Below are 27,581 nucleotides of genomic sequence, written 5' to 3' on the forward strand. Positions count from 1 at the left end.
TCATAACTGACTCTCCTTGTTAAACATCCCCCCTAGGGAAATAGCTACGGCATATCCACTTCCAGCACCATGTCTGGCTGCAGTAGGTGGAAAATGTGCCTGCAAAGAGGTTTCTGTTGAAGAGCTGCTCATAGGCATGAAATAAATGGACCAACCTGCACTTACTGGACAACAGTAAGATTACAGCTCTCTGTAGAGAACTGTGTTATCAACATCAAAAGAATAACAGACACATGTTCATCTGATTAACATTTCTTTAAAACAAGCAGCACTTAGACCTGATTTAATCTTTGGAGAATATTACACAGAGCCTATTTTCAAGGCTGCCAGTGCTGAGATCCAATACTTGACAAAGAGAAGGAAATAAAAAGTGCTTGCACAAGGGAAGAAATGCATCAGTTGTTCCATTGCATAGGTACAGCACTGCTCAATTTCTTTCTGCACTTTCAGCAATCTCAGCTTGAACTCCAGAGGGTTTTGCATAGAAAGGCACAATAAATGGGATAAAGAAATCTGAACTTTGATTTGGGCAAAACTCTGTTGATGGTACCAGTCTTCTGAATTCATTTGCACAATCTTGCACAATCTTGCACAATTGAACACTTATAGTGTTCAAATCCACCAACACAGCATCAATTGTTTTATTCCAGACCAGGCTGCCCTTGGGCTGCCACGGATGAAGAAAACCACTTGACACCTCCAAGAAACCATGCCATAACTCAGTTGGAATCTTGTTGGACTGTCTTCATTCTGCTTTTTGTAAATACACTCTCATTCAGTCTCACGACTGCTGAGTAGTAATAAAGGGGTATGCAGCTCCCCAAAGAACCTGCTCCCACAATTCATAACACTGCTTTATTCTGCAAATCCTCCTGGGCTCACTTTAGATGCCACTGAATTTTCAATGTTTTAGTTGTTGATGAGATCTCAATTTGGATATTAGAAATAACTTCTCCGAAACAGTGGTTGGGCACAGGAATGAGCTGGCAGGGAGGTGGGGGAATCACTGTCCCTGGAGGTGTTCAAGGAATGTGGTGATGTGGCACTTAGGGACATGGTTTAGTGGGCAACATTGGTGGTAGGTGGACAGATCTTAGAGGTCTTTTCCAACCTTTATGGTTGAAAATGATGATTCCATCTCGATTTGCCTCAGCTGACAGGAGCATGAAAACAAGCACAAGGTTATTGGCAAGGTAGAACATCACGGGATTTTTTTTTTTACCCAGTTTATGGGATTTTTTTAATAGCATTACAATTATTTTTAATGGTCAGGGCAGATCCCTCCTGTGTTAAGTGCTGTACAAAACTATAGAGAGAGAGAGATGAAGAGCAAGAAATCCAACTGATTTCAGTAAGGAAAAGAGTAAGATAATATTTTCTCTATTTCAGAAACAGAAATCTGAAACACCTTTCTGGCTTCCTTCCTAAAACAAACTCTTGCTGGTCTGGGGAAAGCTCCCAAAGGCTTGCAGCTTTTCTGTGAAAGCAATCAGGTCTGACAGGAGTAATGCAAAGGCAAAAAGAGAGCTTACGTTTCTAAAGCACAGGTGAGGTGCTGCCTCCGCTCCACACTGCTTCTGGTAATCTGCCCAGTCAAAGTCCTGGCCAGAGTAACCTGCAGGACAACAAAACAAAGTGTCATCAGCCATCGTCACAGGGAGAGTGCAAATGGGCCCCGAGCAGACAACCACTGATGTCTCGGCATCCCATCCCATATGAGTTCTATGCGCAGTGCCAGCAATGCAAGGTCACCATTGCTGGCACTTCTCCAGCACTCACTCACACAACTTCTGCATTTCCCTTTGAAATCTCTAGATCTTCACTATAAAGTAATAAAACACAGGTATTTTCCTCATTTTCCCTTTCCAGTGAGCATCTCTCAGGCTTCAACAAACCTTTAATTACCAAGAAGCGCCACTGTCCCCATTTTCTGGGTGGGTTCATGAACCTCTTTCTCCATTCTTTAAGTACCTAAAAATTGGGACTTCAGGTCAACAGGAAGAGAATCGGCACAACCAGAAGCTGATCCATCCCTTCTCTTGTACCATGAGATAAATTCCTCTCTCTTTTCACAGCTACAGCTGTACTCTGCATGAACGACTTTCCAATGGCTCAAAGAACATAAGCTGAATCCCACTCTAGTAAGTATGTCACATGAGGTCATATAGAAACCTGGAGCAGAACAGGAAAATGATCACAGAATTCCCAGTTCCTAAAGGGTTCAGAATAGATGTGGTAATTAGGAACATGGTTGAGTGGGCAATATTGGTGGTAGCTGGACAGTTGGACAAGAGGACCTTAGAGGCCTTTTTCCAACCTTAATGACTCTATGATTCAATCAGATAATCCTTTCAGCATCTTGTTCTAAGGAAAAATGGAAGAAGCAGTAGGGGGGGCACTATCACAGAAATCCAAATCCCTACTCCTCTATATTTCTTACCTAGCAATAAACTCTTGGGGCAGAGGGTTTTATGTGGATGGTTGGTTTCATTGCTTGACTGATTTTAATCTGGTATTTAGGATTTCCCAGTGCTTCATACCAAGGAGGAGTGCTATTCCCTATCCAGAGCCCTGGGATGATGCTGTAATAACATTATTGCAGAACTACTCTCACTGGAAAGTTTCAGGAGTCATCTAAAGGACAAATTCTCCCCTTAATCTCCCTGCCTGATATCTCAGACTGGACTCAATCTTACAGAACATCCCTTAATGTCTTTTTCATTGGCAGTCAAAAAGGGACAGTCAAGATCAGATGGGAATTAATCATTTGTGACAGTGAAAACTGTGAGTTTTTTTGTAGGCAAGAAAGGACCGGAGCACGGAGTGGAATCACTATCCATCATCCAGATCCAAAAAAGAGAGCAAACATTCTGAACATGAAGTCCTGAGCATCCTGCTAAGATGCAAGTATCTGGGATAAAATGAGCTTCTACTCTTAACAGCTGCATACCTGGCACACAAATGAGCAAGATAGAGAGGGTCCTAAAATGTCTCTGCGGGGCACAAACACGCAGTAACAAAACATAATACTGTTTGCAAAGCTAGAAATAAACATGCACAGAGAAGTGACGAAGGGCCATAGCTGAGAGAATCTTCATTTTTCACATGAAAAATACCTAGCATCTTTTTACATAAATTAACAACTGATTTTTTCAACAGTACTGTCTTCTTGTTTCTTCTCTACTTTTTTTTCTCTCTTGTTATTTCCTTGCCAGATACTTTCAGGCTTCAGAAAATGAAATGGAAAACAGGAGGCGAAGTGCACACTGCATCAGAAAGGGATCCATCTGATCGCACACAGGTGTTGGTAGCAGATGCCTTGAGCTGGCTTCCCTGAAGCATCAATGGAGAAAGAGAAAGATCTACAGGTGATCTGCATGCCCTCCTTCAGAAGGAGCAAAATCCTTCTAAAGTCTCACTTGCTCTCCGTTGACTCTAGAAGCAGCTATGGTAATGGACTCACGTGGAGGCAGCCACAATGCTGACGTCTGCATTAAACAAACCAGGGCACGTCCCAGCTGCCAGAGTACACTGCTCACAGGGACCCTAAACCCTGCCCACACTTTGCATGGTCTCAGGTCTCTGATGTAAACCCCTTGTGGACAGCTCCTCAATCTTAATTGAGAGCTATGCAAAATCTTGGCAGAGTGGATGGAAAAGGCACGTTTCAATGAGGTATGAAAATCTAACTCACGTGTCACCATAAAACCAGTTGCTGGCTTGGCCCTACACTATTTGAGGTGCGAGGTTCTTTGTAGACTTCAGTGGGAACAAAGCCTGGGAAGATAGCAGTGCAGTTTACCAGAACTTCAGCAGCCCAACAAGTGTTGCTCAAAGGCCATACTCAAGAACTGCCATCAAACAAGCCTGGCCCTGTGTGCACCTCATCATGGAGCCTCATGATGAGAGATGTGCTCTCATTAGCACATGATATTCACATGTTGTTATCCTCTAAAGCTCAACCCTAGTAATAATGGTCAAAGCCTGCACAAATCTGCATGATCGTTTACATGGGTTGATAGTGATAGACAAGGTGGAATGGTTTTAAACTAAGACAGAGGAGATTTAGATTAGATATTAGGAGGAAATTTTTCACACAGACGGTGGTGACACACTGGAACAGGTTGCCCAAGGAGGCTGTGGATGCCCCATCCCTGCAGGCATTCAAGGCCAGGCTGGATGTGGCTCTGGGCAGCCTGGTCTGGTGGTTGGTGACCCTGCACATAGCAAGGGAGTTGAAACTAGATGATCATTGTGGTCCTTTTCAACCCAGGCCACTCAATGATGGTTCTATGAGTTACCTACTGCTCCCCAAATACAAAGAACTTCACTGTGTCTGCTGTCTTGACTCTCAGCATTGAAGAGCTGTTTAAACCAATGGTGTAATCAGAGTCAAATATAACAGTACAAATGTACTGGAGGTTTTAGAAATGACATTTCCTTAGTAAGCCTTGTATGTAAGAGTGCTACTGTGGTATTTTTCCCCTCTCTTAACAGTTCATGAAAAGGAACAACTACTACTCTAAAGAGAAGTGGTCTATAAACCCAAACCCAATAAATATAAACAGTGCTTGTTCAATGTTTATACAGCAGCAGTAAATGGGTATTCATTTTTGGCACCATGCAGGAAAAATTGCTCTCTGTTTCTAGTAGCAAATGTTTGCACCTCCTGTTCATGACTCATCTACTGCATGTTTGGTTTCAACAAAGGCTTGACGGGCAAAAAGGCAAAAGAACAGATCTTAAAGGACTTTGAACCCAAATATCCCAATACTATTCTGATGAAATAAAATCAATTAATTTTAAAATCAGACAACTCCCTTTCAATCATTATTTAACCCCTCCCAAAAATACTAGAATACAGCAAAGACTCTATCCACAAAGACAAAAAGAACTTACATGATTTTCCCATGTTATCTGATTCTCCATGGGAATTTTTTGCCTTTCAAAAGGGAAAGCTATGTTTGCAGCACTAAATACTGTCAATATAGTCATGGAGGAGAATGGCCAATTCTGTACATTTAAAAGAAAGGAGCAAATCTGGACACCTCAGAGCAGTTATGACTGGAAGTGGGGGAATGCCCTCTTCCTTCCTGGGCCCACTCGTAGACATGTTGCAGCCCTCTCCTGTCAGTCCTGACTGCTTCTTTATTGCAAGCTGATGTTACTCTTTTCAGAGAAGACCTCAGTGTGGTTCTGGATGCATTTCTTTTTCTATCTGCATTTTTTAGTGTGCTTTTTAGCTTGCTGGTTGTTTTTTTCAGACAGCATTCCAATGTTTAACTACACTTTCATGACTCAAAGTGCATGTTTGCTGCTGGAGGAGATTTTTGACCCAAAAAATCCTAAGATGCAGTTTAGGCATGCAGCCTTCATATATTCTAGAAGAAGCACAATATATTTTGTGCCTCTATCTGCTACTTGATTTAAACCTCTTTTAATAGCTTCTCTCCATGATTTCTGATCTGACAGCAGAAAGCAAAGACTTCCTGCCCCTTTTGAGGAGCCAAGGTGGACCCCAGGCACTGGACATCACACCAGATACCAGATAGCTGCTTAGCCTTTCCAGGACAAGTTGAAAATATCTGTAATGACAGGTGGAAGGATGCTATAGACACTTCTAATTATGCAGGCATTTAAAGAGAGCTTGCATGTGCTTGGCCCATAAAACAGGTTTTGTACCAGCATGGAGTGGAAACTATTAAGACATGGCCCTTTATATAGAAACGTCTGGTCTACGGTCTATTTGAGTTAATAAGGTGGCCTGGGGGAAGCTGCATGGGAACTCATGGTGGAAAAAACAAAATGCTGACCACTGATCACTTACACAGTCACAATCTTAACTCTTGGATTTCAGCAAGAGGAAGATAAACAACCACAGAGTACATTTCTTTCAGTAAAAGCAACAGATTAATCACAGAAGCACTATATGCAGCTGCACGCACAGGGCTCCCAGACTTTGGTGGGAATTTCAAACTGCACATGCTGGATATATACATACATATATATATATATCTTATATAAATGTAAGAGGCCTTTAAATCTGGCAGGGAATAGCCCTTCACTTCCTTGGGACCAGCAGCAGCATATTTCTTTCCAAAATGAAGACAAATATGCATGTACACGACTTCACAGCATATTTTTGTGAAGCATTTCTTCTCTCAAGCAATGTCATTTTTTGGCAGAAGTTCGACACCCTGACCAGAATAAAAAAAATTAACATTCCAGAAAGCCGACACATTTTGCAAGTGAAGAAATATTGCTAACACACTGCAGGTGGTTGCCTGAAATTGCAGTTAATTAACTGCACTGCTACGGAGATGGGAAATAGCACGGTCGGACGCTGTTCCTCCTGGCTCTGACCTGAGGACTGCTCTCAATTTGCCCTCATCTGGGATTTTTTCGAGACAGGTAAGTAAAAATGCCTATGTGCTTCTGGGCAGGCAGCTGTGAGCTAACTGGTGAGGTACAATCTGAATCCAGCAGACATTTAGATTTCTGTGTTCTCTGCAGCTCAGGGCTGTACCAATGGGGATGCTACAAGCGAAGCTGCCTGGTTTGTCTCAAACATAATATGGCTCTTAAAGCTCCTTTAGCAGTCTGCACACACAAAACATCACCAAGATGTGTTTTACAGGAATTTCCTATGCTTCAGTGCAGTTTGCTTCAGACAGACATTAATCCATCAACAATACATTTGCAGAGATGTTCACAGGCTGTTATGAGCCTCAGTGGCTCAACAAAGATGCTCTGGCTGGAGATGCTTAGCGTGATGCTCTGCAGCAAAGAGCAGAATGGTTTTAAAGGCAGTAGAAAAGCTGCAAACCATTGAGAAGTAATACAAACCCTTGGGCGGTGTGAGATTGACTCCATTTTTAAGGCACCACTGTATTGGCAAGATCCCTAAGGAATCCGCATGGCAAAGCATTGAGATTTTGCTGGGTTCAGGTCTCAAGTCATCAATGGTCACTTGCAAATAATGATTGTTAAAAACCTAAGAGATGAAAAAGAAGAAAAAAATCTGATTTTAAATTTGCTGTAGCACCTGCAAACATATAAAGCTGAAACAAACTGGAATCAAAGTGCACCTGAAACAACCCACTCTCACCTAACGCTTTACACCTGTGTTTCTACCAAAGCTATCAAGGCATAGATGGGTAAACTGAGGCAAGAGAAAGCACCACAGCTTTCTCTTATAGACCCTATATCCTTCCCTTCTCTTGCTTTTGAGGGGGTGGATAAGATACACAAATATGCCCTCCAACCAATTGTTTTATTTCAGATAGAATCACAGATGTGCAAGAAAAATATGTAGGCATGGAAAGAAGACAGGGATAAAAGGGATTCCCCTTTATCTGCATAAAACTGGCAGATGAAACTCGTAGGATAAGTGTATGTGTTACCCAGTGATAAGTGCACATACAGTCAACTAGTGATGCTCGTACAACAGAAACAACTGATGAAGAAGGCAATATTCATGGATATTTTCCTAAACATGGTGGAAATCAGTCAAGAAGTTTTTAAACATCTTTTCAGCCCTCATTCTTTTTTGGGACCCTACCTTAGTCACTGATGCAGGACAGATATGAAACGGCTCCCTCATATTCACCGCCTCCAGCTTCATCCCCACAGTGAAAAAGTGGTTTCTCAAATCAGCATGGTCCTGGAGGAAAGAATAGGGAAGAGAGATAGGTGGTGTGTCAGCACCAGCCACGAAGGAAGGCTCAACACATTGGAAAATCTATTTGAAAGGTGTTCAGGTGGATCTGTCACTCAGGTGATTAGCAGATTGTCCACTGTCTCCAACTGCAAGCTCCAGTACCTCCTATGGGTGGAAGCAGACCTAACTGCCCCTGATTTGTTCTGATGGATTTTGGGTTCCTGTATACTTGGGCTGGCTTTTGTGTACCATAAGATGGAAAGGTCTTCTGTCCAACTGGGAGAATAAAGGTGGTATAAGGCCCAGGACAATGAACTTGAACCCAAAAGGTGAACAATGAGAGAACCTGTCAGTGAAAAAATACACAGCTGTATTCAGGTACATGCCTGTCACAACGCCTTCATCCAGGATCAAACTTGTCTACACACAATAACCTTGGGGTATCTGGAGGATGCAGCACCTAACCTCAGAAACAACACAGGTTCAACTCCCTCACTTGCCACAAATGTGTTACATCTATCAAATGACTCCATCCTCATGTCCTTGTCTAAAACTAGCATACAGGCTAGCAACCTAATTGCAAAGTAATGATTACATTTTACACTGAACCAATGTAAAACAACGTTTACATCATTTAGACCAATGTTGTTTAAATGACCCGTGCATTAGCCAACACAACCAAAAAAGAAGAGCTGTTATATTTAAAACACACACACACTGAACTCCAAAATATATGCAGAAAGCTTAGTATCTAATAAGAGGCTAGCAATGTCATTCCCATCTACATTCATTGCTACATGTTGTATTCTTGTTCTAAAATGATTTTCTATTGATCTGAAGTTGTATGTCATTACACTTTCTTTCCTAAGAACTGTTCTCACTTGTAGACTTAATGACTTCTATTTTGGGATCTTACGTTCCTGGTGCCATCAGAGATAAGGATTTTTACTAGCTCCAATCAAAGCTAAAGGAATAGTTGTTTTCACCTTACCTTATCTTCGTGACATTACTGTGTCTTTTATGTGAGAACCAAAAAGTAGTCAAAAAACGTTCCATAATGTATTCAGTTTCACAGCACGGGAAGTATATTCCAATGGGGAAACTAAGGAAGACTTAGCAATAATGGGCCAAAACACCACGATGAACTAATGGGTGAGGACGGAGCAGACATTCAGGAGTTTGGGTGTCCTGCAGTGTAGCATCAGCTGTACTTCCGATTGCTGGCAATTACTTCCACGTTACCAAAGTCCCAGCAAGCCAGGAGACTGATTTCTGTCAGTTTCACAATGTTTTGTTGAATAAGAGGTTGATTCAGGGATGAGAATTTGGCTCCTTGTACAGTGAAGCTGCTCAGTGTAAGCACTGCATTAAGGAAAGGTTATCAAAATTGCCATTGTTACCACTAGGAAAAGATGATGGCTGCAAAAATCAAACCTCACCAATACCGAACTTCCAACCTCCAAAGGCAGACAGCATCTAGACTGTAGGGATATTTGCTCCCTGCACAAGGATCCACACCCAGCATCTCTCAATCCTTGGGGCGAGGTTGTAAAGAAAAGGAAACTCTGCAAATCATACATGTGGAAGCAAGCTTACACTACAGCATCTTCCCATCAAAAGATCCAGGATTCAATTCACATTCGCATCCGGCTTCAATACATAATAAGCCCAGATCTACCAAAGTACTTAATCATGTTTATCCTTAAACATGCAAGTAGTTTCATCAACTTCGTATGTGATTTGTTGATTGAGATCAAAATACTTAAAACGATATTACTTCTCATTTTTATTTGAGACAGTTTCTTTGGCTGGGCTCCTTTTTAGTACGGCTTTTTTCAAAGGGAAAAAATAATCAAGTAGGAAAATCATAAAACTAATAACATTTAACGTTATTCATTTTACTTGAAAAGCCTTCTGTCTGTGTGCTATGTATCTCAGGATCAAATCTCCCTTCCCGTTCAGCAAACCATGTAAACATCTTTCTCATTAAATTAATAGCAAGAGTAAACTCCCACAGAACCCATGGGATCTTCGGTACGTCTCCCTTTTGAGGGAGAAAATTCTCTTTGAGACAGGAACATACTTTTGTTTGGAGAAGGGCTGTGGAAGTAAAAAGCTCGTCTGTGTTAAATGTCATTTTTGAGATGGAAAAGCTTTCATGGAGAAAAAGCCTTGATATTGTACCGCCATGGCAAATGGTCAGGATCTGGATATTTGATCTCTTTCACACGTTTGTAAAAGAGAAGCATTAAAATTTACTTTAAGAGCCTTAGATTTTTGCAGCTGCAAAAAGAAAAAAAAAGATCCCAATGCCGTTCTCCTCAGCCAGCAGGGAATTGCTGAGGATTTGGCATATGCTCCTCTTCAAAATTCTAATTAATTTACATAATTCCTAAGAATAGGTTCTACAGAAGCGAAGGCAAAGCTTTTAATTAGTATTAGACTCAAAGTGATACACTGGATAATGAACTGCACTTGGCTCCTGTTATTCACATTGACAGGAAAGACGCCTGTTAAATAAAAGCAGCTGCAAGATGAGGACTGAAGGGGTGAAGCTTTCCCTTCACTCCCAGCACAGCAAAAACAACACCTGAAATGCTGCTGGGTGGCAGAAACCAACCCTTCCACACTGCACGCAGCGTTCAAAGCCACCTATGAGGACGTCACCAAACATTCATTTCCAGCCACTATTCCAAACGAGTCTGAATTTGCTTTCAAATGGTGTGGTAAAGTCATTTGGAGCATTTTATGGCTTTGTGTGTGGTGGATCTCTGCTCCTGCTGGCTGGCTTCTGGTAAGGCTGCACCTCGAGTACCGTGTTCAGTTTTGGGCCCCTCACTACAACAGAGATTTTGAAGCCCTGGGACGTGTACAGAGAAGGGCAACGAAGGTGTGAAGTCTGGAGCACACAAATCATATGGGGAGTGATTGAGGAAACTGGGATTGTTTGGTCTGGGGAAGAAGAGGCTCAGGGGAAACCTTACTGCTCTCCACAAAAAAAATGAAAGGAGGTTGTGGAGAGGTGCTCCCAGGTAACAGCAACAAAACAAGAGGGAATGGCCTCACGTTGCACCAGGAGAGCTTCATGTTGCATATTAGGAAGAACTTATTCTCAGAAAGAGTTGTGATGCATTAGAACAGGCTGCCTGGGGAGGTCATGGAGTCACCATCCCTGGAAGTGTTCAAGAAAAGGGTAGATATGGCACTGAGACACACAGTTAGTTGGCATGTGGGGATGGGCTGACAGCTGTACTAGATGATCTTAGTGGTCTTTTCCAACCTGAACGGTTCTACAACTCAGTGCTTCCCAGGATCAGCTCCACTGCCACACACATTTACACCTGCAGTGAGCCTGCCTCGCAGGGCTCACAAGCTCTGTGTGGGCAATGGAAATAACCTCCCAGCCCTCCCTGCTGGAAAGCAGCCAAGAAAACTAGTCTGATGCTGAGAAATCCCTTGCAGCAAAGTGAAAATCATACTGAGGAACGTACAACGAATTAACGTGGTACAAGAACCACGCTCGACTCATTCAGAGGGTCAAAATCTCTAACATGATGGATTACAGCCCACAGGAGTGCTTACAAGTAATGAATGGAAAACTGCAGAACCCTCCACTGAATGAACGTCTGCCACTTACAGCCCAAACCCACAGGCAAAGCCAAGGCTGTCACAGCTCTCACTACAAATCCCAAGAAGCAATTAAAGTCAGCCTCACTCTTGCTATCTTAGAGGTTTTTAGACTTAAGGACGCAGCCAGGCTTTAAGAATGCACAGGTATGGGTGACATAGTTAAATCTTAAAAAAGTCACCGACTTCCTACAAGCACTGGTCTTGAACTCAGAAAGATATGCTGCAAAATCATCACAGTCATCTGCCCTTTTGCTCAAGTCTTTTTACACTCCACTGGGAAATGCAGATAGTATTGGGACCTAAGTAAACCTAAATGGCTTCTGCCCGTGGCATTTAGGGCAGCCATGCAATGGACTGGTTGCTCTAGCTGTGTCCACAAATCCAAACAAGGGCATCTCTTCCAGGTTCTGAAATGAATCACAGAATCACAGGATCATAGAATCAAATGCTCACTCTTAGCCCACTCTCCTCAACATACAAAACTGGAGTCTCATTTTAAACCCAAAAGCATGCATAGCGTATAGATAAGCAGAAAAGGCTCTAATTTGAACCCTGATTTTCAAATACCCCAAAACTCAGAGTTCTTTTGGTACAGGATAGTTCATGCACACCACTTACATGACTATGACTTTGTACGAAACTGAGAACTAAGTCTGAGAAGTTGCAAAGTTGAGAGCCTGATCATTAACAGCAATTAATAAATGATTGACCTGAGCCTCCTATAATCCTCACCGGATGCAACTGTGTGAAATGCTATTGCCTTCACTCACATCTCTCCTGGTTTACCCTACTAAAAACAGAGAAGAAGTAGGTTCCATCAGGTATGACTGGAAACAAATTATTTAATCCAGTTTTGTTTTAAAAGAAATTGCTTCCTCCAGTGTTTTCCCTAATTCTCCAAGACACTGGCTGCTTCTGATAGCCTAATTTTAATCACAAAGCTCTTAGGTGGTAACCAGTCACAAGCACAGTAATAGCCGTGGTTAAACTGCCTCTACAGGAATCTGGCATTTGGTTTTCAATTGAGCAAAAAGAAAAAAATAAAGAAAGAAGCCCTCCCAACTGCAATCCTCTGCATTATTTGCAGATGAATCGGTCTTGTCGTGATTCATCAACTCTCTTTGCTAAACGCTGTGCAATTTTCCCTGAAGACACGCTCTGCAGGGACACAGAAATCCTCCTGTAAGACATAACACGAGCAAATCTGCGAGCAAAATGTGAGTGCAGTAACACAAGGAGACCGAAATGTAGAGATGTGAGGTGGGATGAAGAGGAAAAGGTGCTGGGAAGGAGGCTTTGAAAGTCCTGAGACCCTGAAGCAGGGAGCGTGGCAGCCAGCTATCACAGCTGCACCTACCCAAGAGCCCCTTAAACACTGCAGATGCTTCTGCCTGGGATCAAATTTAGCCCTACAGATTTTAAGCTTCTCTTGTTGAATAAAAATAGTTACCATAGAAACAGCAACATTGCAGAGTAGCCGGTCTAAATGTGAATACACCTTCTTCATATGGTTCGGCCTGCTGCAGATGGCACCGGGGCAAAGATCCCCTTCTACACCACACAGGCTTTGATTTGTCTGGGCTGGTGGAAGCACGGATTGCAGAAGCAAAATGCATCTTTTTTTTTTTTTTATTATCTCACGGCAGAATTACAGTATCTGGGATTGCCACACCATTTCACAAGTGTTTGCTAGTGAATCCTTGCTGTGTCATACGCACTGCTCTCATTTCACGAGTGGGGACACTGATCCAAGTGCTCAAAATGAAGCCATCAGTGCCTCTTCTCGCATTTCTAAATAACTACCTTAGTTGTGATGAGGGACTGAGTCTTCACAGAGATGTTCCTGCACAGATTCTGCCCTCAGTAACATCTCACTACTGAAAAATCCATGGAAATTTGTTAGAAGAGAGAAGATCTGAACAAATTCTATGCACTGAAAACAGACCACAGCTGACTACTGTTTTCTCTCTTGGAAAAAAAAAAATGCCTTATTGGACAGATGGCTTTTGGGTATCACCCATCCCCTAAATAGGAGTACCTGTTGTCCAAGAATCACAGAATTGTGTGAGTTGGAATGGATGTTGAAAAGTCACCTGGTCCAACTCCCATGCAATGAACAGGGACACCTACAGCTAGAACAGGGTGCTCAGAGCCCTGCACCATTGACTCCTTTCAGTAAAGGAAAAAACACTGCCATGGAAAAGCTGTGGCATTCAAGACCAGTCTGGATGGAGCCTTGGGCAACCTGTCTGTTGGGTGGCAACCCTGACTACTGCATAGGGGGCAGAAGTAAATAAGGTCCCCTCTATGATACTTCAGGTACAAACTATCTCATACAGAGCTTGAATGCCATATATGAACTGGATCAGGCCCTTTTCCTAACCTCTCACCACTCTGAGAGACCTCTAGTATGTAATGGAGAAAGAAAACCACACATGCTAATCGTGCAGCCAGAGGAATATGGAATACAGCAGAGTGAGGGAGCTGGTTCCTACTCAGCCCATCTGCTTATCTTCAACTCCCTCTAGCATTTCTCTTCCCAACCTAACATTCATACAGCGAGACCAAACTCTGTAGCGAGACCAACTCTGAGGCATCACAGAAGTCTGGGTCTCTGAATTAACTTCATGTACCCTCGTAGATCGCTTTGCCTCACCCACTCCTTTGCAATGCCCAAAATTAGGAGGGAGCTGTAGAGAAGTGAAGACTTTTCCCATATGGTCTTTCCACCAGATTCCATCTTTAGTATAGGAAACATCCCTGCTTTCAAGAGCTGTAAAGGCAGTTATGTAAGTAAAGACCTTTGCAGGATACTCTTAATGATGGTGATTAGGTTTTACAAAGATAAATGGCTTTAATGAGCTGAGACTGGAATGGGTCAAAAGGCAGATGAAGAGTGGAGGGGACAAGAGGCCATGCATGTAGTCCAACCAGGTAAAAAGCAGCCAAGGAGAAGGGCTGGCGAGTGCTACGGATGGGGAAGAACAGATGGAGTATAAATAATCTGGCAGCCAGCTAACTGCATGGCGACTCACGGGTTATTAAAGCACAGCATGCACAACAAGGGCCAGCCAAGCCATCAGTGCATGAAGAGGCCAGGGATTGCTAACATTCAAGTTTGGCTTCCATGCAAAATTAAAAGCACGGATGCTTTAACCTGCTGTATCAGCATGTCCTTATCCACTACGGGGGCTGAAGACAGAAAAACTCTGTTAGATTTCAAGGCTATGCATCTATTCAGGTCAGAATTGTCTGGGTAGAGGCTTAAGGGCACAAAAGTAGCCCCTGAGAATCTCTTCCTTACACTGGAACTCCTCCAGATGACCAAATAATGGAAGATAACACACTAAAACAACTAAAGAATGCATTAATTTCTGAGAGATGTTATCTTTTTCTTCAAAAGATAAGTTACAATGTTAAATAAATACTTCAATTTAATCTCATACTTTAAAAGTGCATTTCAGCTGATGGAAAAAAAAAACAACAAACCATCTGGGAGAGGAAGAAGTTCTTTTTAATATTTATCCCTGTATTTTTGACTGTGGAACAAAAAAGCACCCAGTACTGAATTTTAGGAGGCAGCTCTCAACTCACTGATGGATGGTCCCTCCATCATTCTCCATAGGAGATTACTTTCATCCCTTTTATCTTAGCATCAATTAATAGTATTATTACAAATCACAGGAAACATCTAAATGCTCCAAATCAGCACAGTCACAAGTTGTACCAGGGGAGATTTAGTTCAGACATCAGTTAAGAATCTCTTTACAGAGAGGTATGTTAGGCACTGTCTGCCAGGGGAGGTGATAGCAACCCATCCCTAGAGGTATTTAAGAGATGTGTGATATAGCAGTAAGGGCCATGGTCTAGTGATGAAATTTGGTCAGGTTAATGGTTGGACCTGATGACCTCGAAGGTCTTTTCTAACCTGAATGGTTCTATGATCTAGAAACAGGATCTCACTGGGCTGCTTTCAGTCAGAGAAACAGTTGTTCCTTAGCTAGAGAGAATAATTACAAATGTGTGGTCAGGAGGAAATAAATATTTGGGCTAAAAGGTTATGTGTCTCGAGTTTGGTTTCCTGATGCCAGGTTTTCTCTCAGAAAGCACCACAACGGCACTGCTGAACCACTGATGTTACACAGCTTTAAAGCTGGCCTTAGTAACAGTCCAGCCACCTTTATGTATACCCAAAGATTTGGTCATTTTTCTCATGTGTGCTCTGTGGCCATCGCTTATCGCAGGCATTCAGCCAAATGTTAGCATCCCTGTAAAGGACAGGTTTCCTTGGGTTGTGGCTTTCTGAAAGGATTTAAGCTCCTAAACTATTTAAACACACTTGAAAAAACAGTCTGCATTTACTTTTTTTTTTTTTTTTTTTTTTGAGAATCAATTTGTTTTCTCAGAAGAACAGAATGACAATATAGTGGATGTGTTGCAAAAAGCTTTTTGAAGAAAAAACTTCCTCCAGGAGGTGCAGTTTGCAAAACACTATGTTTAGTAGCTATATAACAGTGACATTTTCTAGCAGTTGAATATCACGTTCCTTCTCAAAGGATCCTAAAGTGTTTTACAAATGCTTTCAACATATGGCCAAGTGTAAAATAGCACCAGAAAAAAAAAAAAAGGAAGATCTTGCTTGCATCCTTCCCTCTGGTTTTTCTAACCAGCTCATAAGGTCCTGTTGATGGTGCCATGATTTAGTGGGCATGGTGGTGACGGGTTGACAGTTGGACAAGATGATCTTAGTTATATTTCCCAACCTTGATGATTCTGATTCCTTGGATGCAAAGAGGGGGATAATTTGGCCAGGTTGGATGGGGTGCTGGACAACCTGATATAGTGCCTGATTCAGTGGTTGGCAATCCTGCCTGCATCAACAGGGAGCTGGAACTAGATGATCTTTGAGGTCCCTTCCAACGCAACCAATTCTACCATCAGGGCTGTGCTTTTTCAAGACATTTTAGTGTTTTCCTGCTGAAGACCTCTACACAAAAGTTCTGTTCTGCTATGCTGCTGAACAGTGATAATACAGGCTCAAATCCATGGCGTATGAGTTCCCAGGCAGAACCCAACCCTTTGTCACCAAAACCAAATTGCTCCACCACCAACAGTAATATTGGGCTCATAAATTCGTAAGAGAAGCCACTTTTCCCACTACAGATGATTATGGTTGGACTAGATGACCCTGGTGGTCTTTTCCAACCTTAACAATTCTATGATTCTACAAATACAGATCTGACTTTCCAGCACTACCACCTGGCATTCCTGACACTCCATGTACATCTCAAACAACAACAGCAATTTAATCTGCAATAATGCCAAACAAAAGTGTGTGCGTTCACTCCAGGGACTCTTCATACCTGTATGGATTTCAATAGGGAAATGTGGAAATTAATTGCTCAGTTTATCAATTGGGCAGTTTATCATGTTTGCCAAAGTAAACATTTCCAGCTTTCCAGAAGACGAAGATGTTTAACAGTTGCAAGCTGCCAAACTCTGTGTTTTATACCTCATCTAAAACATAACAATTATAGCAGCACCAAGTCCCCTGGCACCATGTAGAGACATTATTTCTGTGCTGGTACTAGGAAGAAAAAAAAAAAAAGCCTTTGGATTCAACATTTTTTTCTGGGCTCTTCTGGGATTCTTACTGAAGTTCCCAAGAGTGAACTTTGGCTTGCCTTGAAAGATCAGACAACTATATTCTCATACAGAAAGCCTTTTCTTAACTTACATTTAAATCATTATTAGAGGAAGGCATGCTCACAAGCACAGACAATCTCTTGTATTTTACCCCTTGATCAAAAGGTAGAAGATGGGGTTAAGTCCTTCTAAAGGTGGAGAAAATAAGGACACCCATTCATTTGGCCTCCAACCTCCTCAACACCAGGCAGGGACCCAAACACCAGACACTGAACTTGACAATCCTCGTGTTTGGCTTACACAGTACAAATAAAGAAGCTATACTGTCCTAATCCTGCCTTTTTGCCATGTATGGCCCCAGAATTTCTCCTTTTGGGCCATTCAAGCATCCCAAGGCACTGCATTGTCTAAGAGGAACACCCTTGCAAGCTCTAACCACACAGTGTGGCCACTGGGACTTGCTGAGTTTAAATTTATGACCGTCATGCAATAATTAAAATAAGTGGGTATAAGTCTAGCATGCTGAGAAGAGGCTGCAAAACAGCTGTTACTTATAAACTAAAGAAAAAAAAGGATGCTTTATGAGCCTCACCAGAAAGATTCTTTACTCTTTCATATAGACAGGAATAAAATTTACGCATTAGGCATTCCCAATTTCATTCCTGCCCATACAATATGCTCTTCATCTTGAAACTGCAAAGTTTAATAGCTTTCGGACTGAAGTACTGTACAAAAAAAGGTGGCAGAGAATCAAAACCACTTCTGCAACAACACGGGATTTTATTTTTTAAGGTGACAGGATGAGAGGAAATGGGCTTAAGTTGCACCAGGGTAAGTTTAGGTTGGATATCAGGAAACACTTCTTTAAAGAAAGGGTTCTTAAGCACTGCAATAGGCTCCCCAGGGAGGTGGTTGAGTCACCATCCCTGGATGTGTTAAAAACCTTTTGGGATGTGGTGCTCAGGGACATGATTTAGAGGAGGGTTGTTAGTTAGAGTAGTATGGCTCTAGGTGATGGTTGGACTCAATGATCTTTAAGGTCTTTTCCAACCTGAGCAATTCTATGATTTTATGGAACATCTCAAACCCTTGTCTGTGAAAAAAGCCAGTGCATACATTTTCCATATCTCTCAGCCTAGCAGGGCTTTCACTAGGTAGCACCAGGTCCCTGTGATGAGCCAAAATGGGGCATGCTGGGTGCCTTCTCAGTAATCACATGGCTGTTTTGAAATGCCCCAATGTTATGCTGCTAATAGGAAGGAACCTAGACGGTGTCCACACTGGATGAGCCAGGAGCAGTGGTAACCACTGTGGTTGACCAGGAGGATCTGGTGGTTATCAGGTGGATTTCAGGTTGGATATTAGCAAAAATTTCTTCTCGGAAGGAGTGGTGAAGCATTGGCACAGGCTGCCCAGGGAGGTGATGGAGTCACCGGCCCTGGAGATGTTCAAGAAAAGAGCAGATGTGGCACTGAGGGACGTGGTTACTGGGCATGGTGGGGATGGGTTGAGAGTTGGAACAGATGATGTTAGTGGTCTCTTCTGACCTTAACAATTCCATTAGTCTATGATCTGGTCCACTCCACTGGAGACAGTGGTGCAGCAGTATGCTACAACACATCCCCCCACACACTCCTCCAGCACACCACTGCAAAGCTACAACATTAAAAACAGATAGAAATCTGGATTATGATCTGGAGCAGCCATGATTAACAGCAGTGTGGATTTGGATGGGATATTAAAGCTGGTGCCTCAGGGCTGAAGCACATCTCTAACTATTAAAAATCAGATTGAGTGAAGAAAAAATGACACAGGAGAAAATTATCTCCTACTTCCACTACAGGTCCCTGGAGGAGATTTCTCTGCTTTGCAGCTTAGAATCAGATGAAAATTTGAGCACAGGGCTCACAGAAAGCTGAGTTTACAAGTACTTTCATAATCATAGCACTGTGATGTCACAGGTTGTGAGAACTCAGGTCTGCATAATTAAATACATTAGAAATGGTGTTGAAGAAATGCTGATGTTGGAAAAATCAGTGTTGATTACACCCCTACATTATCTATGAAACAGCGACAGCAAGAAATCAGTTCTGAGAGCAGAAAAACACAAAACTTCATTTTATACAAACATCCCATTTATGGTCTTTGATAGCAATGTACAAGGGCTGCTCTGAAAGTAATGCCTCCTATTTTATTACGTTGGTCCATTACAACAGAAGTGGATGCCAGCAGTACAGCAGAAGAGGTTCAACTTTCCAACCAGTATTCCATTACATTTTGTTTTCATGTGACAGATGGCAGGAGAGGGGCAGTCTGACAAAATGGCATCTGACATGGAAGTGCACATGAAGCAAAGGGGTAGAAGTGAACTCCTCTATGCAGAAAAAATTGCACCCATGGACATTCATCAACCCTTGCTGAATATCTATGGAGACCCAGCAGCAGATGTGTGCACAGTGAGGTGGTGGGTGATGAAACACTGTGAAACAGTGGGTTATCTCCACTGGTGCAAGTTTTTCTGAACGTGGCATGCAGGCTGCTGTTCATCACTGGGAAAAACGCAAAGCTAATGGTGGTGATTATGATGAAAAATAGTGTTTTGTAGGTGAGAATTTACTCCATCAAATAACTGAAGGAAAATGTACACTCTTTACCTTGAATACTTCCATTGGAAGAGGAAAATTTGCTGCATCATTAAGGGATTTTTCCAGGGCGCATTTCCACTCAGATATCGTCTTCAGAGAATAGATATCTAAAGCAATCACAACAACAACAACAACAAAAAAAACAAACACAAAAATCAATTTAAAAAAAATACAAGCCCAAGAAGTAAATGTTTGGGAATCAAAGATTTCTGAAAGTCTTAAGTTACTGTGTCATAAAAATGAAAGGTTCAATTGTAATGAGCAGCACGTATATCCCAAGCTGTACAGTGTGGATAAATTCAACAAAAGCAAGGAGCAAAGGCACATTTAGGGAAGAATGTGTTCTATATCCTGGAGTAAAACCCAAGAAAATACACATATTTCATTTTCTGTTGAAGAAAAAAGAACTATATTATCTCATTATTTGAAAATAACAAAGATACCAAATATTTTTCAGTTTGAGAAGCCTCGGGTTAATATTATTTATATTTCCACAAAAACAGAAATACCCTTAACAATTCTTCTGTTCACTGAAAATTCACTATTGCAGAAGTTTTTTGCAGGAGGGAAGATGTGGGAAAGAACATTTCAGCTAGGTTTGTGTAGATACCCATCTCTGGTACATGACTAAGCATCACATCAATTCACAGACTTACACTAAAGAATTCCAATCATTACACTTCTAGGCAATGTCTCTGTGCAGATTCACACTGCTTTCAGTGGGTTTCTTTAAATTGGTTTAATATTATTAAATCATTATATTAGCAAGCCTTTTACAGCTCAGAGCAGTGAAATGCCTGTGAATCACCAAGGGGGAAAAAAAACATAGGAAACAATACTATGACAAAGAATATTATATTGGATTTACTTCTGTCCTGGAAAACATATTGCTATCCCATACATAACCAAGAGACAAGATAAGTAGAGAGATTAGTAACAATTACTAAAATGGAAATGAACATTTACTTAACAGTAAACCTGAACCTTGATAAAGACTGAACAGTGCAAAGATTTGCTTTTGTCAGTGGCGCTTCACTCACTTCCACCATAGTTCAAGTTGCTGTAATTTGCATTTAAATTTTGTATATCTAGGAACCATATATATTTGCAAAGCTACCAAAGATTTACTGTGGTATCTTACAATTCTGAAGGAGGAAATAAAAGAAACATATATAAAAGAAGGAATTGGCAGGCACTGTCACCTAGCACTGACAGTACAAGAGAATTTTATGCTCTGATTTCAATAGATTTAAGACCTTATCAAAACAGGATTTGCAGAATCACTCACTGGAAGAGGATGTATTTATACTTCCACTATATCAAGCTTTGCTACTTCAGACAGACATCACGGGTATGCATACGAATTTAAACACACTTAAAGGGAAAGGTTAACCTTTCAGGGCTGTAGTGCGAATTCCTCAACTGCCTGGTTATTAATGGGAACATACATTTCAAGTCTTTGTTTACAGCATGTGTGGCGGTCACAAGTGTTAAGAAACGAGCTCTTCATCAAACTGTTCACTATTTCGTAGTGCCTACTGCACCAGTTCTCCCCTGACTTAGAATCACAGAAGTGTTGAGGTTGGAAAGACCACTAAGATCATCTAGTCCAACCATTAACCCATGTCTGTGACCACTGCAGACCATGCCATTCAGTGCCACATCTGCTTTTTTCTCAAATACCTCCAGGAATGGTGACTCTACCACCCCACTGGGCAGCCTGCTCCAATACCTCACCCACTTGCAGAAGACTTGAATGGCTGAAATAGAGGAAGGGAAATGATTCACTTTGTTTCTCCCTTTTCGGCTGAATTGATGCCAAAAAAAAACAGAAGCCAGAAATAGTCAATAAATCGTGATTTCACCCCAACCTGTTGCTTCTACCAATATAAATTCTGAGTTTCAGAAAACCCACACAGACGCCTGCCAAACAGAGCAGGCTGAAAACAGAACTTCATTTGCTATCATAATGGCAGTGGAACATAGGAGAGAAAGAAGGGCAACAATGCTGTGCAAGGTCTGGAGCATAAATCTTACAGTGAGCAGCTGAGGGAACTGGGATTGTTCAGTCTGGAGAAGAGGAGGCCCAGGGAAGACCTTATCACTCTCTACAACTGTCTGAAAGGAGGTTTTGGTGAGGTGGGGGTTGGCCTTGGCTCCCAGATAACCAGTTGTAGGATGAAAGGGAATGGCCTCAAGTTGTGTCAGGGGAAGTTTAGGTTGGATATTTGGAAAAATTTCTTCTCAGAAAGAGTGGTGAGGCACTGGAACAGGCTGTTTGGGGAGGTGATGGAGTTACCATTCCTGCACATGTTCAAGAAAAGGGGAGCTGTAGCACTGAGGGACTGAGGTCCTTCCACTGAAGGAGGGATGGTTGGACTAGATGATCTTAGTGGTCTTTTCCAACCTTAATGATTTTGTGATTCTACAATTCTAATGTGGCCTTTGGGAGTGACTCCACGCAACAGCAGTGAAAACAAGCAGCAACTGCTTTGGTGTCAACAAGCCTTGAAAGATTAATACAACCTCAATTGTTTCAATAACCAGCAAGCAGTATTACATGCACATTTCATTAGACAGTGGCAGTTAGCTTATGCTGGCAAGTTTATGGACACTAAATCGCATGGTTAAAAGAGCATAAAGTATTTTGTTTAAGTGATAGTGTTGCAGGTAATTGAACCAAGTGTACTGTGTCAATCTGTATTTAGGTTAACAAGGAGTGAGCAATTAAAATCATTGCCAATTTGTCTTTTAATAGAAAGTAACATAAAATGAGACTACCTCTGCCCGCATAAACAGTTGAGGCAAAGACTATCCGTGGCTCTGTGTCAAGCTGCCTCTGCCAATTCGAGGTAGCAAGGAGTAAGCTACCTTGGATTCAGATCCTTACCACAGTTAAAGAGCCAACAGGACACATAAAGCTGTTGAAAAGTTCCCAATTGGGAACACGGCAGGGATGCCATTTCCTAAGAACTCTCTCTGCACATTCTTATACATTTTAAGTTGGTGCTAGGATGCGACTGGCTTCAAGAAAGAGACCTCTCCACTAGAGATGCTGTAGACATTCAGAACAATGGGATCTCCTTTAGAGGAGAATGTCCTGCATCTTGAAAGACTGACCTCAGGCTGCTGTGCAATGTGACAGTCAACTTGCCAGGTGCAGAGGCAGATCAGCATAGCAAAACCACCACCCAGACACGTTGGGAAATAAAGCTAATGGTGCATAAACGGCTTCCAAGTCAGGGGTTGGTAAAGCACTGTAATAACCTGCAGAGAAGATGTGCAACTGAACATCCTCATTTAATACAAATTAGGCACACAGCCTGGTTTGGAAGTTCTCAGCATCTCTTCATAGGATATTCATAGTAGCTTTTATAAAGAGTCTAAGGCTGCTCCTTTTATCAGTCAAGCAGTCCTCAGGCTTCAAAAGTTAGAAACCAGCTCTGTGTTCACTCCTCTCAACCCTCTGAGTGGAAGAAAACAGGCTTATGAAGATGTCACTTCATCTGGCCTATGACAGAATGATTTAGACATCCTCTTCTCTCCGCTGATCGTAAAGAAAAAGCAACAGATGACGCTGAAGCATCATTTCAATGCCCATACAACGCCAAATGAATCTAAACTAACATGTAAAAAACACAACATATTACCCACAAATTGTCTCTCTTTCCTATGACAGTATATACTGGTGACACCAAAGATCTTTCCCAAACTAAATCTCATTTACAACAGAAGTCAGCAGAACAGAAAGAAGCAGGTAGGGACAAATTCCTGGCACAATCTCCTGGTTTGGCATCCTTAGGAAATCACATTCTGTGACAGACTATCATTTAGTATCTTCACCCCAAGTGTCTTCAAAGCTCTCTGCTGCCCAGCACCTCATTCTGACAACTCACTACTGCTTCCTGTCTGCTTCCTATATCACAAGTCTCATAACAAGCTTTATTCATCCACTGTACTTTATGAATATGCCGATGTCAGGTGGGCATCAAATGGTCAATTTTATCCACGATGTCAGAAGTTGAACAACCAGCATTCCTGCCTCTCCAGATGCATTAGATTCCCATTTCTGACTGGTTACTCCATGGAATGCAGAACCCAGAAGGGCAATGATGGGTTAAAGAAAGATCCCTGGGGTAAGACTTCAGGAGGTCAGGACTCAAAAAGAAAATGGAAAGACTCATACCCAAAGGGTCTTTTCTCAACAAACTCCAGCAAGACAATGTCCTAGGATGTGTAATTTTTTTAATTCAACATCAGCAAGAGGATATATATCACTAAACTCAATAAAAACAATGCTCACTAAAAGGGGAATGGCCAGACAAATGCCAAGGAGGGGAAACAGATTCTAAACAAAGACATGAAAGAAATGTAAAAAGCAGTTAAATCTAGGAGAGTGGAGGAGGAAAATACATAATTTTATCAAATCGAGTCCAATAACAAAAAAAAAAAAAGTTTCAAAGATAAGACAATTGGGAGGAAAAAAACTAAAGAGAGAAACCAGTATAGAAGGAAACACAAACAGATAAAAGGAAAAGGAAGATGGAATGGACAAAGAAGCACAAATGCAGTTTAGACCACTTCTGTATTGATTAACCAAACCTATACAGGCCAGGAGGTTTCAGAGATGGTCAATGAAAAGGTGTTCCTCTGTAACACAGATGCTCTGGGAAATAACCAAGTGTGTGATATTCATGCCCTCCAACATTCACATCTAATTTAGAAGTGATAGAAAATATCGATTCCCACCTCTCTAAGAAGGAAAACACACACTTCCAAAAAGCATTCAAGATCCCAAGTTAGACCCATGCAGATCTGTAAAACAGCACATATCATGGTAACTACTCTGAATAAATTGCAAGGGGTAAAAGGCACCTCAGGAACATTCATCCAAAGGAGAGCTATCTTTCTTCCACCATTAATTCCCATGGAAAAACTTCATCTATTGCACAAGAAGAATGAAGCACAGACCTGGACAATTTGCCCATCTACACAGGAAGAAGTGGTGTAGGCCTGCTGTGCCAGAAAGCAAACACCTCAAGGGAAATGGTGGTTGTTGTGAACTCAGCTTAGCGATGCAGACAGCTAGCAAATGCAGGCATTACTGCACAAGAATTGGCAAACAGCTTTGTGGCCCCCAATCATAAACCACAGCTTTAAGAAGAATACAGGGGCTGAATTCTTCCAGCCCCAAAGCAGAACAAACAGACTGTTATGTTTAACCAGATAATAATTTCAAGAGATCTCAAATCAACCAACTTGACCAACTCAGCCAACTGAAGACAGACCACTTAGAAGTCACATGCCCTGAGTAGAGAGAATCCCAATTTTTAGAAGTTTTCACAAAGTTTTGATTAATAATATTAGTGTGGTGGAGAAAATCCACCTTTCTAGTCTTCCTGCAGTGTAACAGAGTAATGGCTGGATGGAATCACATCTCCATACCCAGTTAATGTCTCTGCAATCACTTCTCCAGAAGGCTGCAAACAGTCCTGAGCCCTGCTGTGCTGTGACCCCAGAGCCTTATGATGCTTACCAATCCTTAGTGGTAAGGATCTCTACTTTTTTTCCTACACCTACAGCCTTGCACTGCTTGCACCACTAGTTTAATCCTGTTCCCTTTGCTGATTCCATTTGACCACCAAACCCTACCACTGGCCAGCCTCGTAGCCTAGCCTGCTTGTGCCTGACTGTCCCTTGGACTTCTCCTGCCCTTGGGATTGAGAGTCCCATTTTCTGACCTCAGATAGCTTTACTGCAGTACCTATCTTACTCCCTCCTAACTTGTTTGAAGACTAAACTCAACTTCAAAGACGTTCTTTCAAGTTGCAATCTCCTGCTATTTGATCTGGTCTGATACACTTGCAAAAATTTTGCTCCCTTGGAGATAACTCAGGACAAAAACAGTGGTCTTTTAGATCATCAAGACCCATCAACCACTTAATAAAAAGACTATTTCTTTAGCAAGTGGGCTTACTCAGGCACGCATTACATCTTCTGAGTTGGTTACACACAAGGCAGGTCTTACTTAGATTCTGAACAGCTATGTTACATCTGGATGTGAAAGACCTACAATGAAGAGACCATAATATCCCAGAACACTTTTTCTAGCCCAAAGAAATTCCATGGAAGTACACTGCTATCCAAGAGAAATGTGCATGGCCATAGAAAACAGACTGGCAAGAGGTTCTTGGGTGAAGGGAAAGCAAATGGAGCATAAACTATGCTGAGAGATGTCACCTAAATCTTGATTTGGAGAACAGTAAATAGAGTTCTAGTGAGTCCTACACTAGGATGCCTAAAGAAAGACCAAGAAGACCTGGACACCAAAACACTACTGCAAAGGGATGAGCAAGCAGGCACATCCTTGGACCACCTCCATCAGCTCTGCCTCTTGATAGACAAAGCTACTCTTCCTGCACACAATTTCCTTGCAGGAGAGAGCAACACCAAGCTCGGTTTATTAAATACATTTAATACAGTTTACCTAACCCACTACTTTGAACCCAAATCAGATGACTCTTGCTTGCAATCTGTGTTCCAGTTAAAACCTGCTGACCAAGCCATGTGAATGCTGGAAAAGAAATGGGTTGCACAAGAATCTTAAAACATATCATAATCATAAATAATATCACAAAAGAAAACAGCATTTTTAGAAGGTTTTTTTGTTTGTTTTTACCTGCAGGTGGGTCCATTCTGTATTTATTCTCTTGACACCAACCGACTGGTCGAAGTCTGCAATCCAAGTAAAACAACCACTGGTCATAGGATTCAGTCTCCTCCAATCCCACATAGCGAAGGCGTAATCTTCCTCCAACATTTTCAACCACACTAACTATCCAGTACTGAAAGGGATTCTGGGAATCCTGCAGCTCTATTAAGGAATCAACTGTAATGAGGTCTACAGGGTTTTTTCCTCGCAGAGGCTGTTTGAATAGAAGCAAAACTCCTTATTTTAAACTTTATTTGAAGACTTCTCAAGGAAACAGATGACAGCAGAAGATTATTTTTGTTTTTCACACCATCATCCAAGCGATCAGCAAACAGTCTGTTCTTCTTCTATTTTACCCAATGTCTTCCAAGTGCAAATTCAGAAGTAAAACAGAAAACAACAGTTGTGCTAATTTCTCAACCAACATCATCAACAACAACAACAACAAAAGAATAGTCAGAGGTGAAACAGCCCATAAGGCATATCCACTTAGGATGCTTCTGAACGATGCAGAGCTCAGTTATACTGAAAGATTTCAAACCAAATTCTCACTGATAGCAGCTGATAGGAACCGACCACAGGATCAGACCCTGCTGTTTATCTAAAAGGCAACTACTTTGGGCATGACACTGAAATTGCCTTCTGGGCACTGATCTTTCCCATCAAAACAATTTGCTTTGCTCCTACCAGAACGCACAGCAAATTATTCCCACTGTCATGGATGGAAATGTCTATGGTGATTTTGCAACCATTCGTATGTGTTTAACTTTACACCTTCAAAGTTGCCAACTGCAGGCATTAAAACAAATGTGTGGTATTTTTCAGAACAATACCTCTGGGGCTCAGTGATTTTCTTTCGTGATTGTGAGCAACTCGGTGTTGTCAGGCTTTTTCTTGCAAATGTGAGGGTTAGAGCTTTTCATTTTTCTTTCTATTTTTTTTAAAGCAAGTTCCAATTCTTACTCAATTTCTCACTTCTAGGGTTTTAAGAAGAACAGTAACAATCACTCCAAAAGTTGTAAGCATTGCTCCTCAATGGAAATGGTAAGCACAGGCAAAATATATGAAAAAAAACATCACAATCTTTCTTCTCGTGTGATTGTTCCACTTCTTCTTAATTCAACAGTATGTACCTTTCACTTTTTTTTTTTTTTTAATATTAATTCTGCAAATCAGTGTCAGCCCAGGTCAGTTCCTTCTATGGATGGCTAGAAAAAAAATAAGAGGAGGAATAAGCCTTACTTTCCTTTTGTAAAAAAGCTCTCCCATATTGACTTTTAAAAATATT

General features: G+C 41.6%; 1 protein-coding gene across 11 annotated transcripts in view; it reads right to left on the reverse strand.

The window, feature by feature from the left end:
* Positions 1-27,581, reverse strand: part of SFMBT2 (Scm like with four mbt domains 2) — a 115,580-nt gene that overhangs the window by 38,583 nt on the left and 49,416 nt on the right. For 10 of the 11 annotated variants that reach the window (XM_090134416.1, XM_031609234.2, XM_090134413.1 and 7 more), the window contains 5 exons: positions 26,261-26,507; positions 19,591-19,688; positions 7,562-7,663; positions 6,847-6,994; positions 1,533-1,615 (listed from right to left, as the gene is read on the reverse strand). In XM_090134416.1, coding sequence (XP_089990542.1) covers positions 1,533-1,615; positions 6,847-6,994; positions 7,562-7,663; positions 19,591-19,688; positions 26,261-26,507 — 678 coding nt within the window. The remainder of the gene's footprint in view (positions 1-1,532; positions 1,616-6,846; positions 6,995-7,561; positions 7,664-19,590; positions 19,689-26,260; positions 26,508-27,581) is intronic. The other variant, XM_090134424.1, reaches the window with a different exon arrangement.

Source organism: Phasianus colchicus, chromosome 1, assembly GCF_987193195.1.
Source record: "Phasianus colchicus chromosome 1, bPhaCol1.hap1.1, whole genome shotgun sequence".
Lineage (NCBI taxonomy): Eukaryota > Metazoa > Chordata > Aves > Galliformes > Phasianidae > Phasianus > Phasianus colchicus.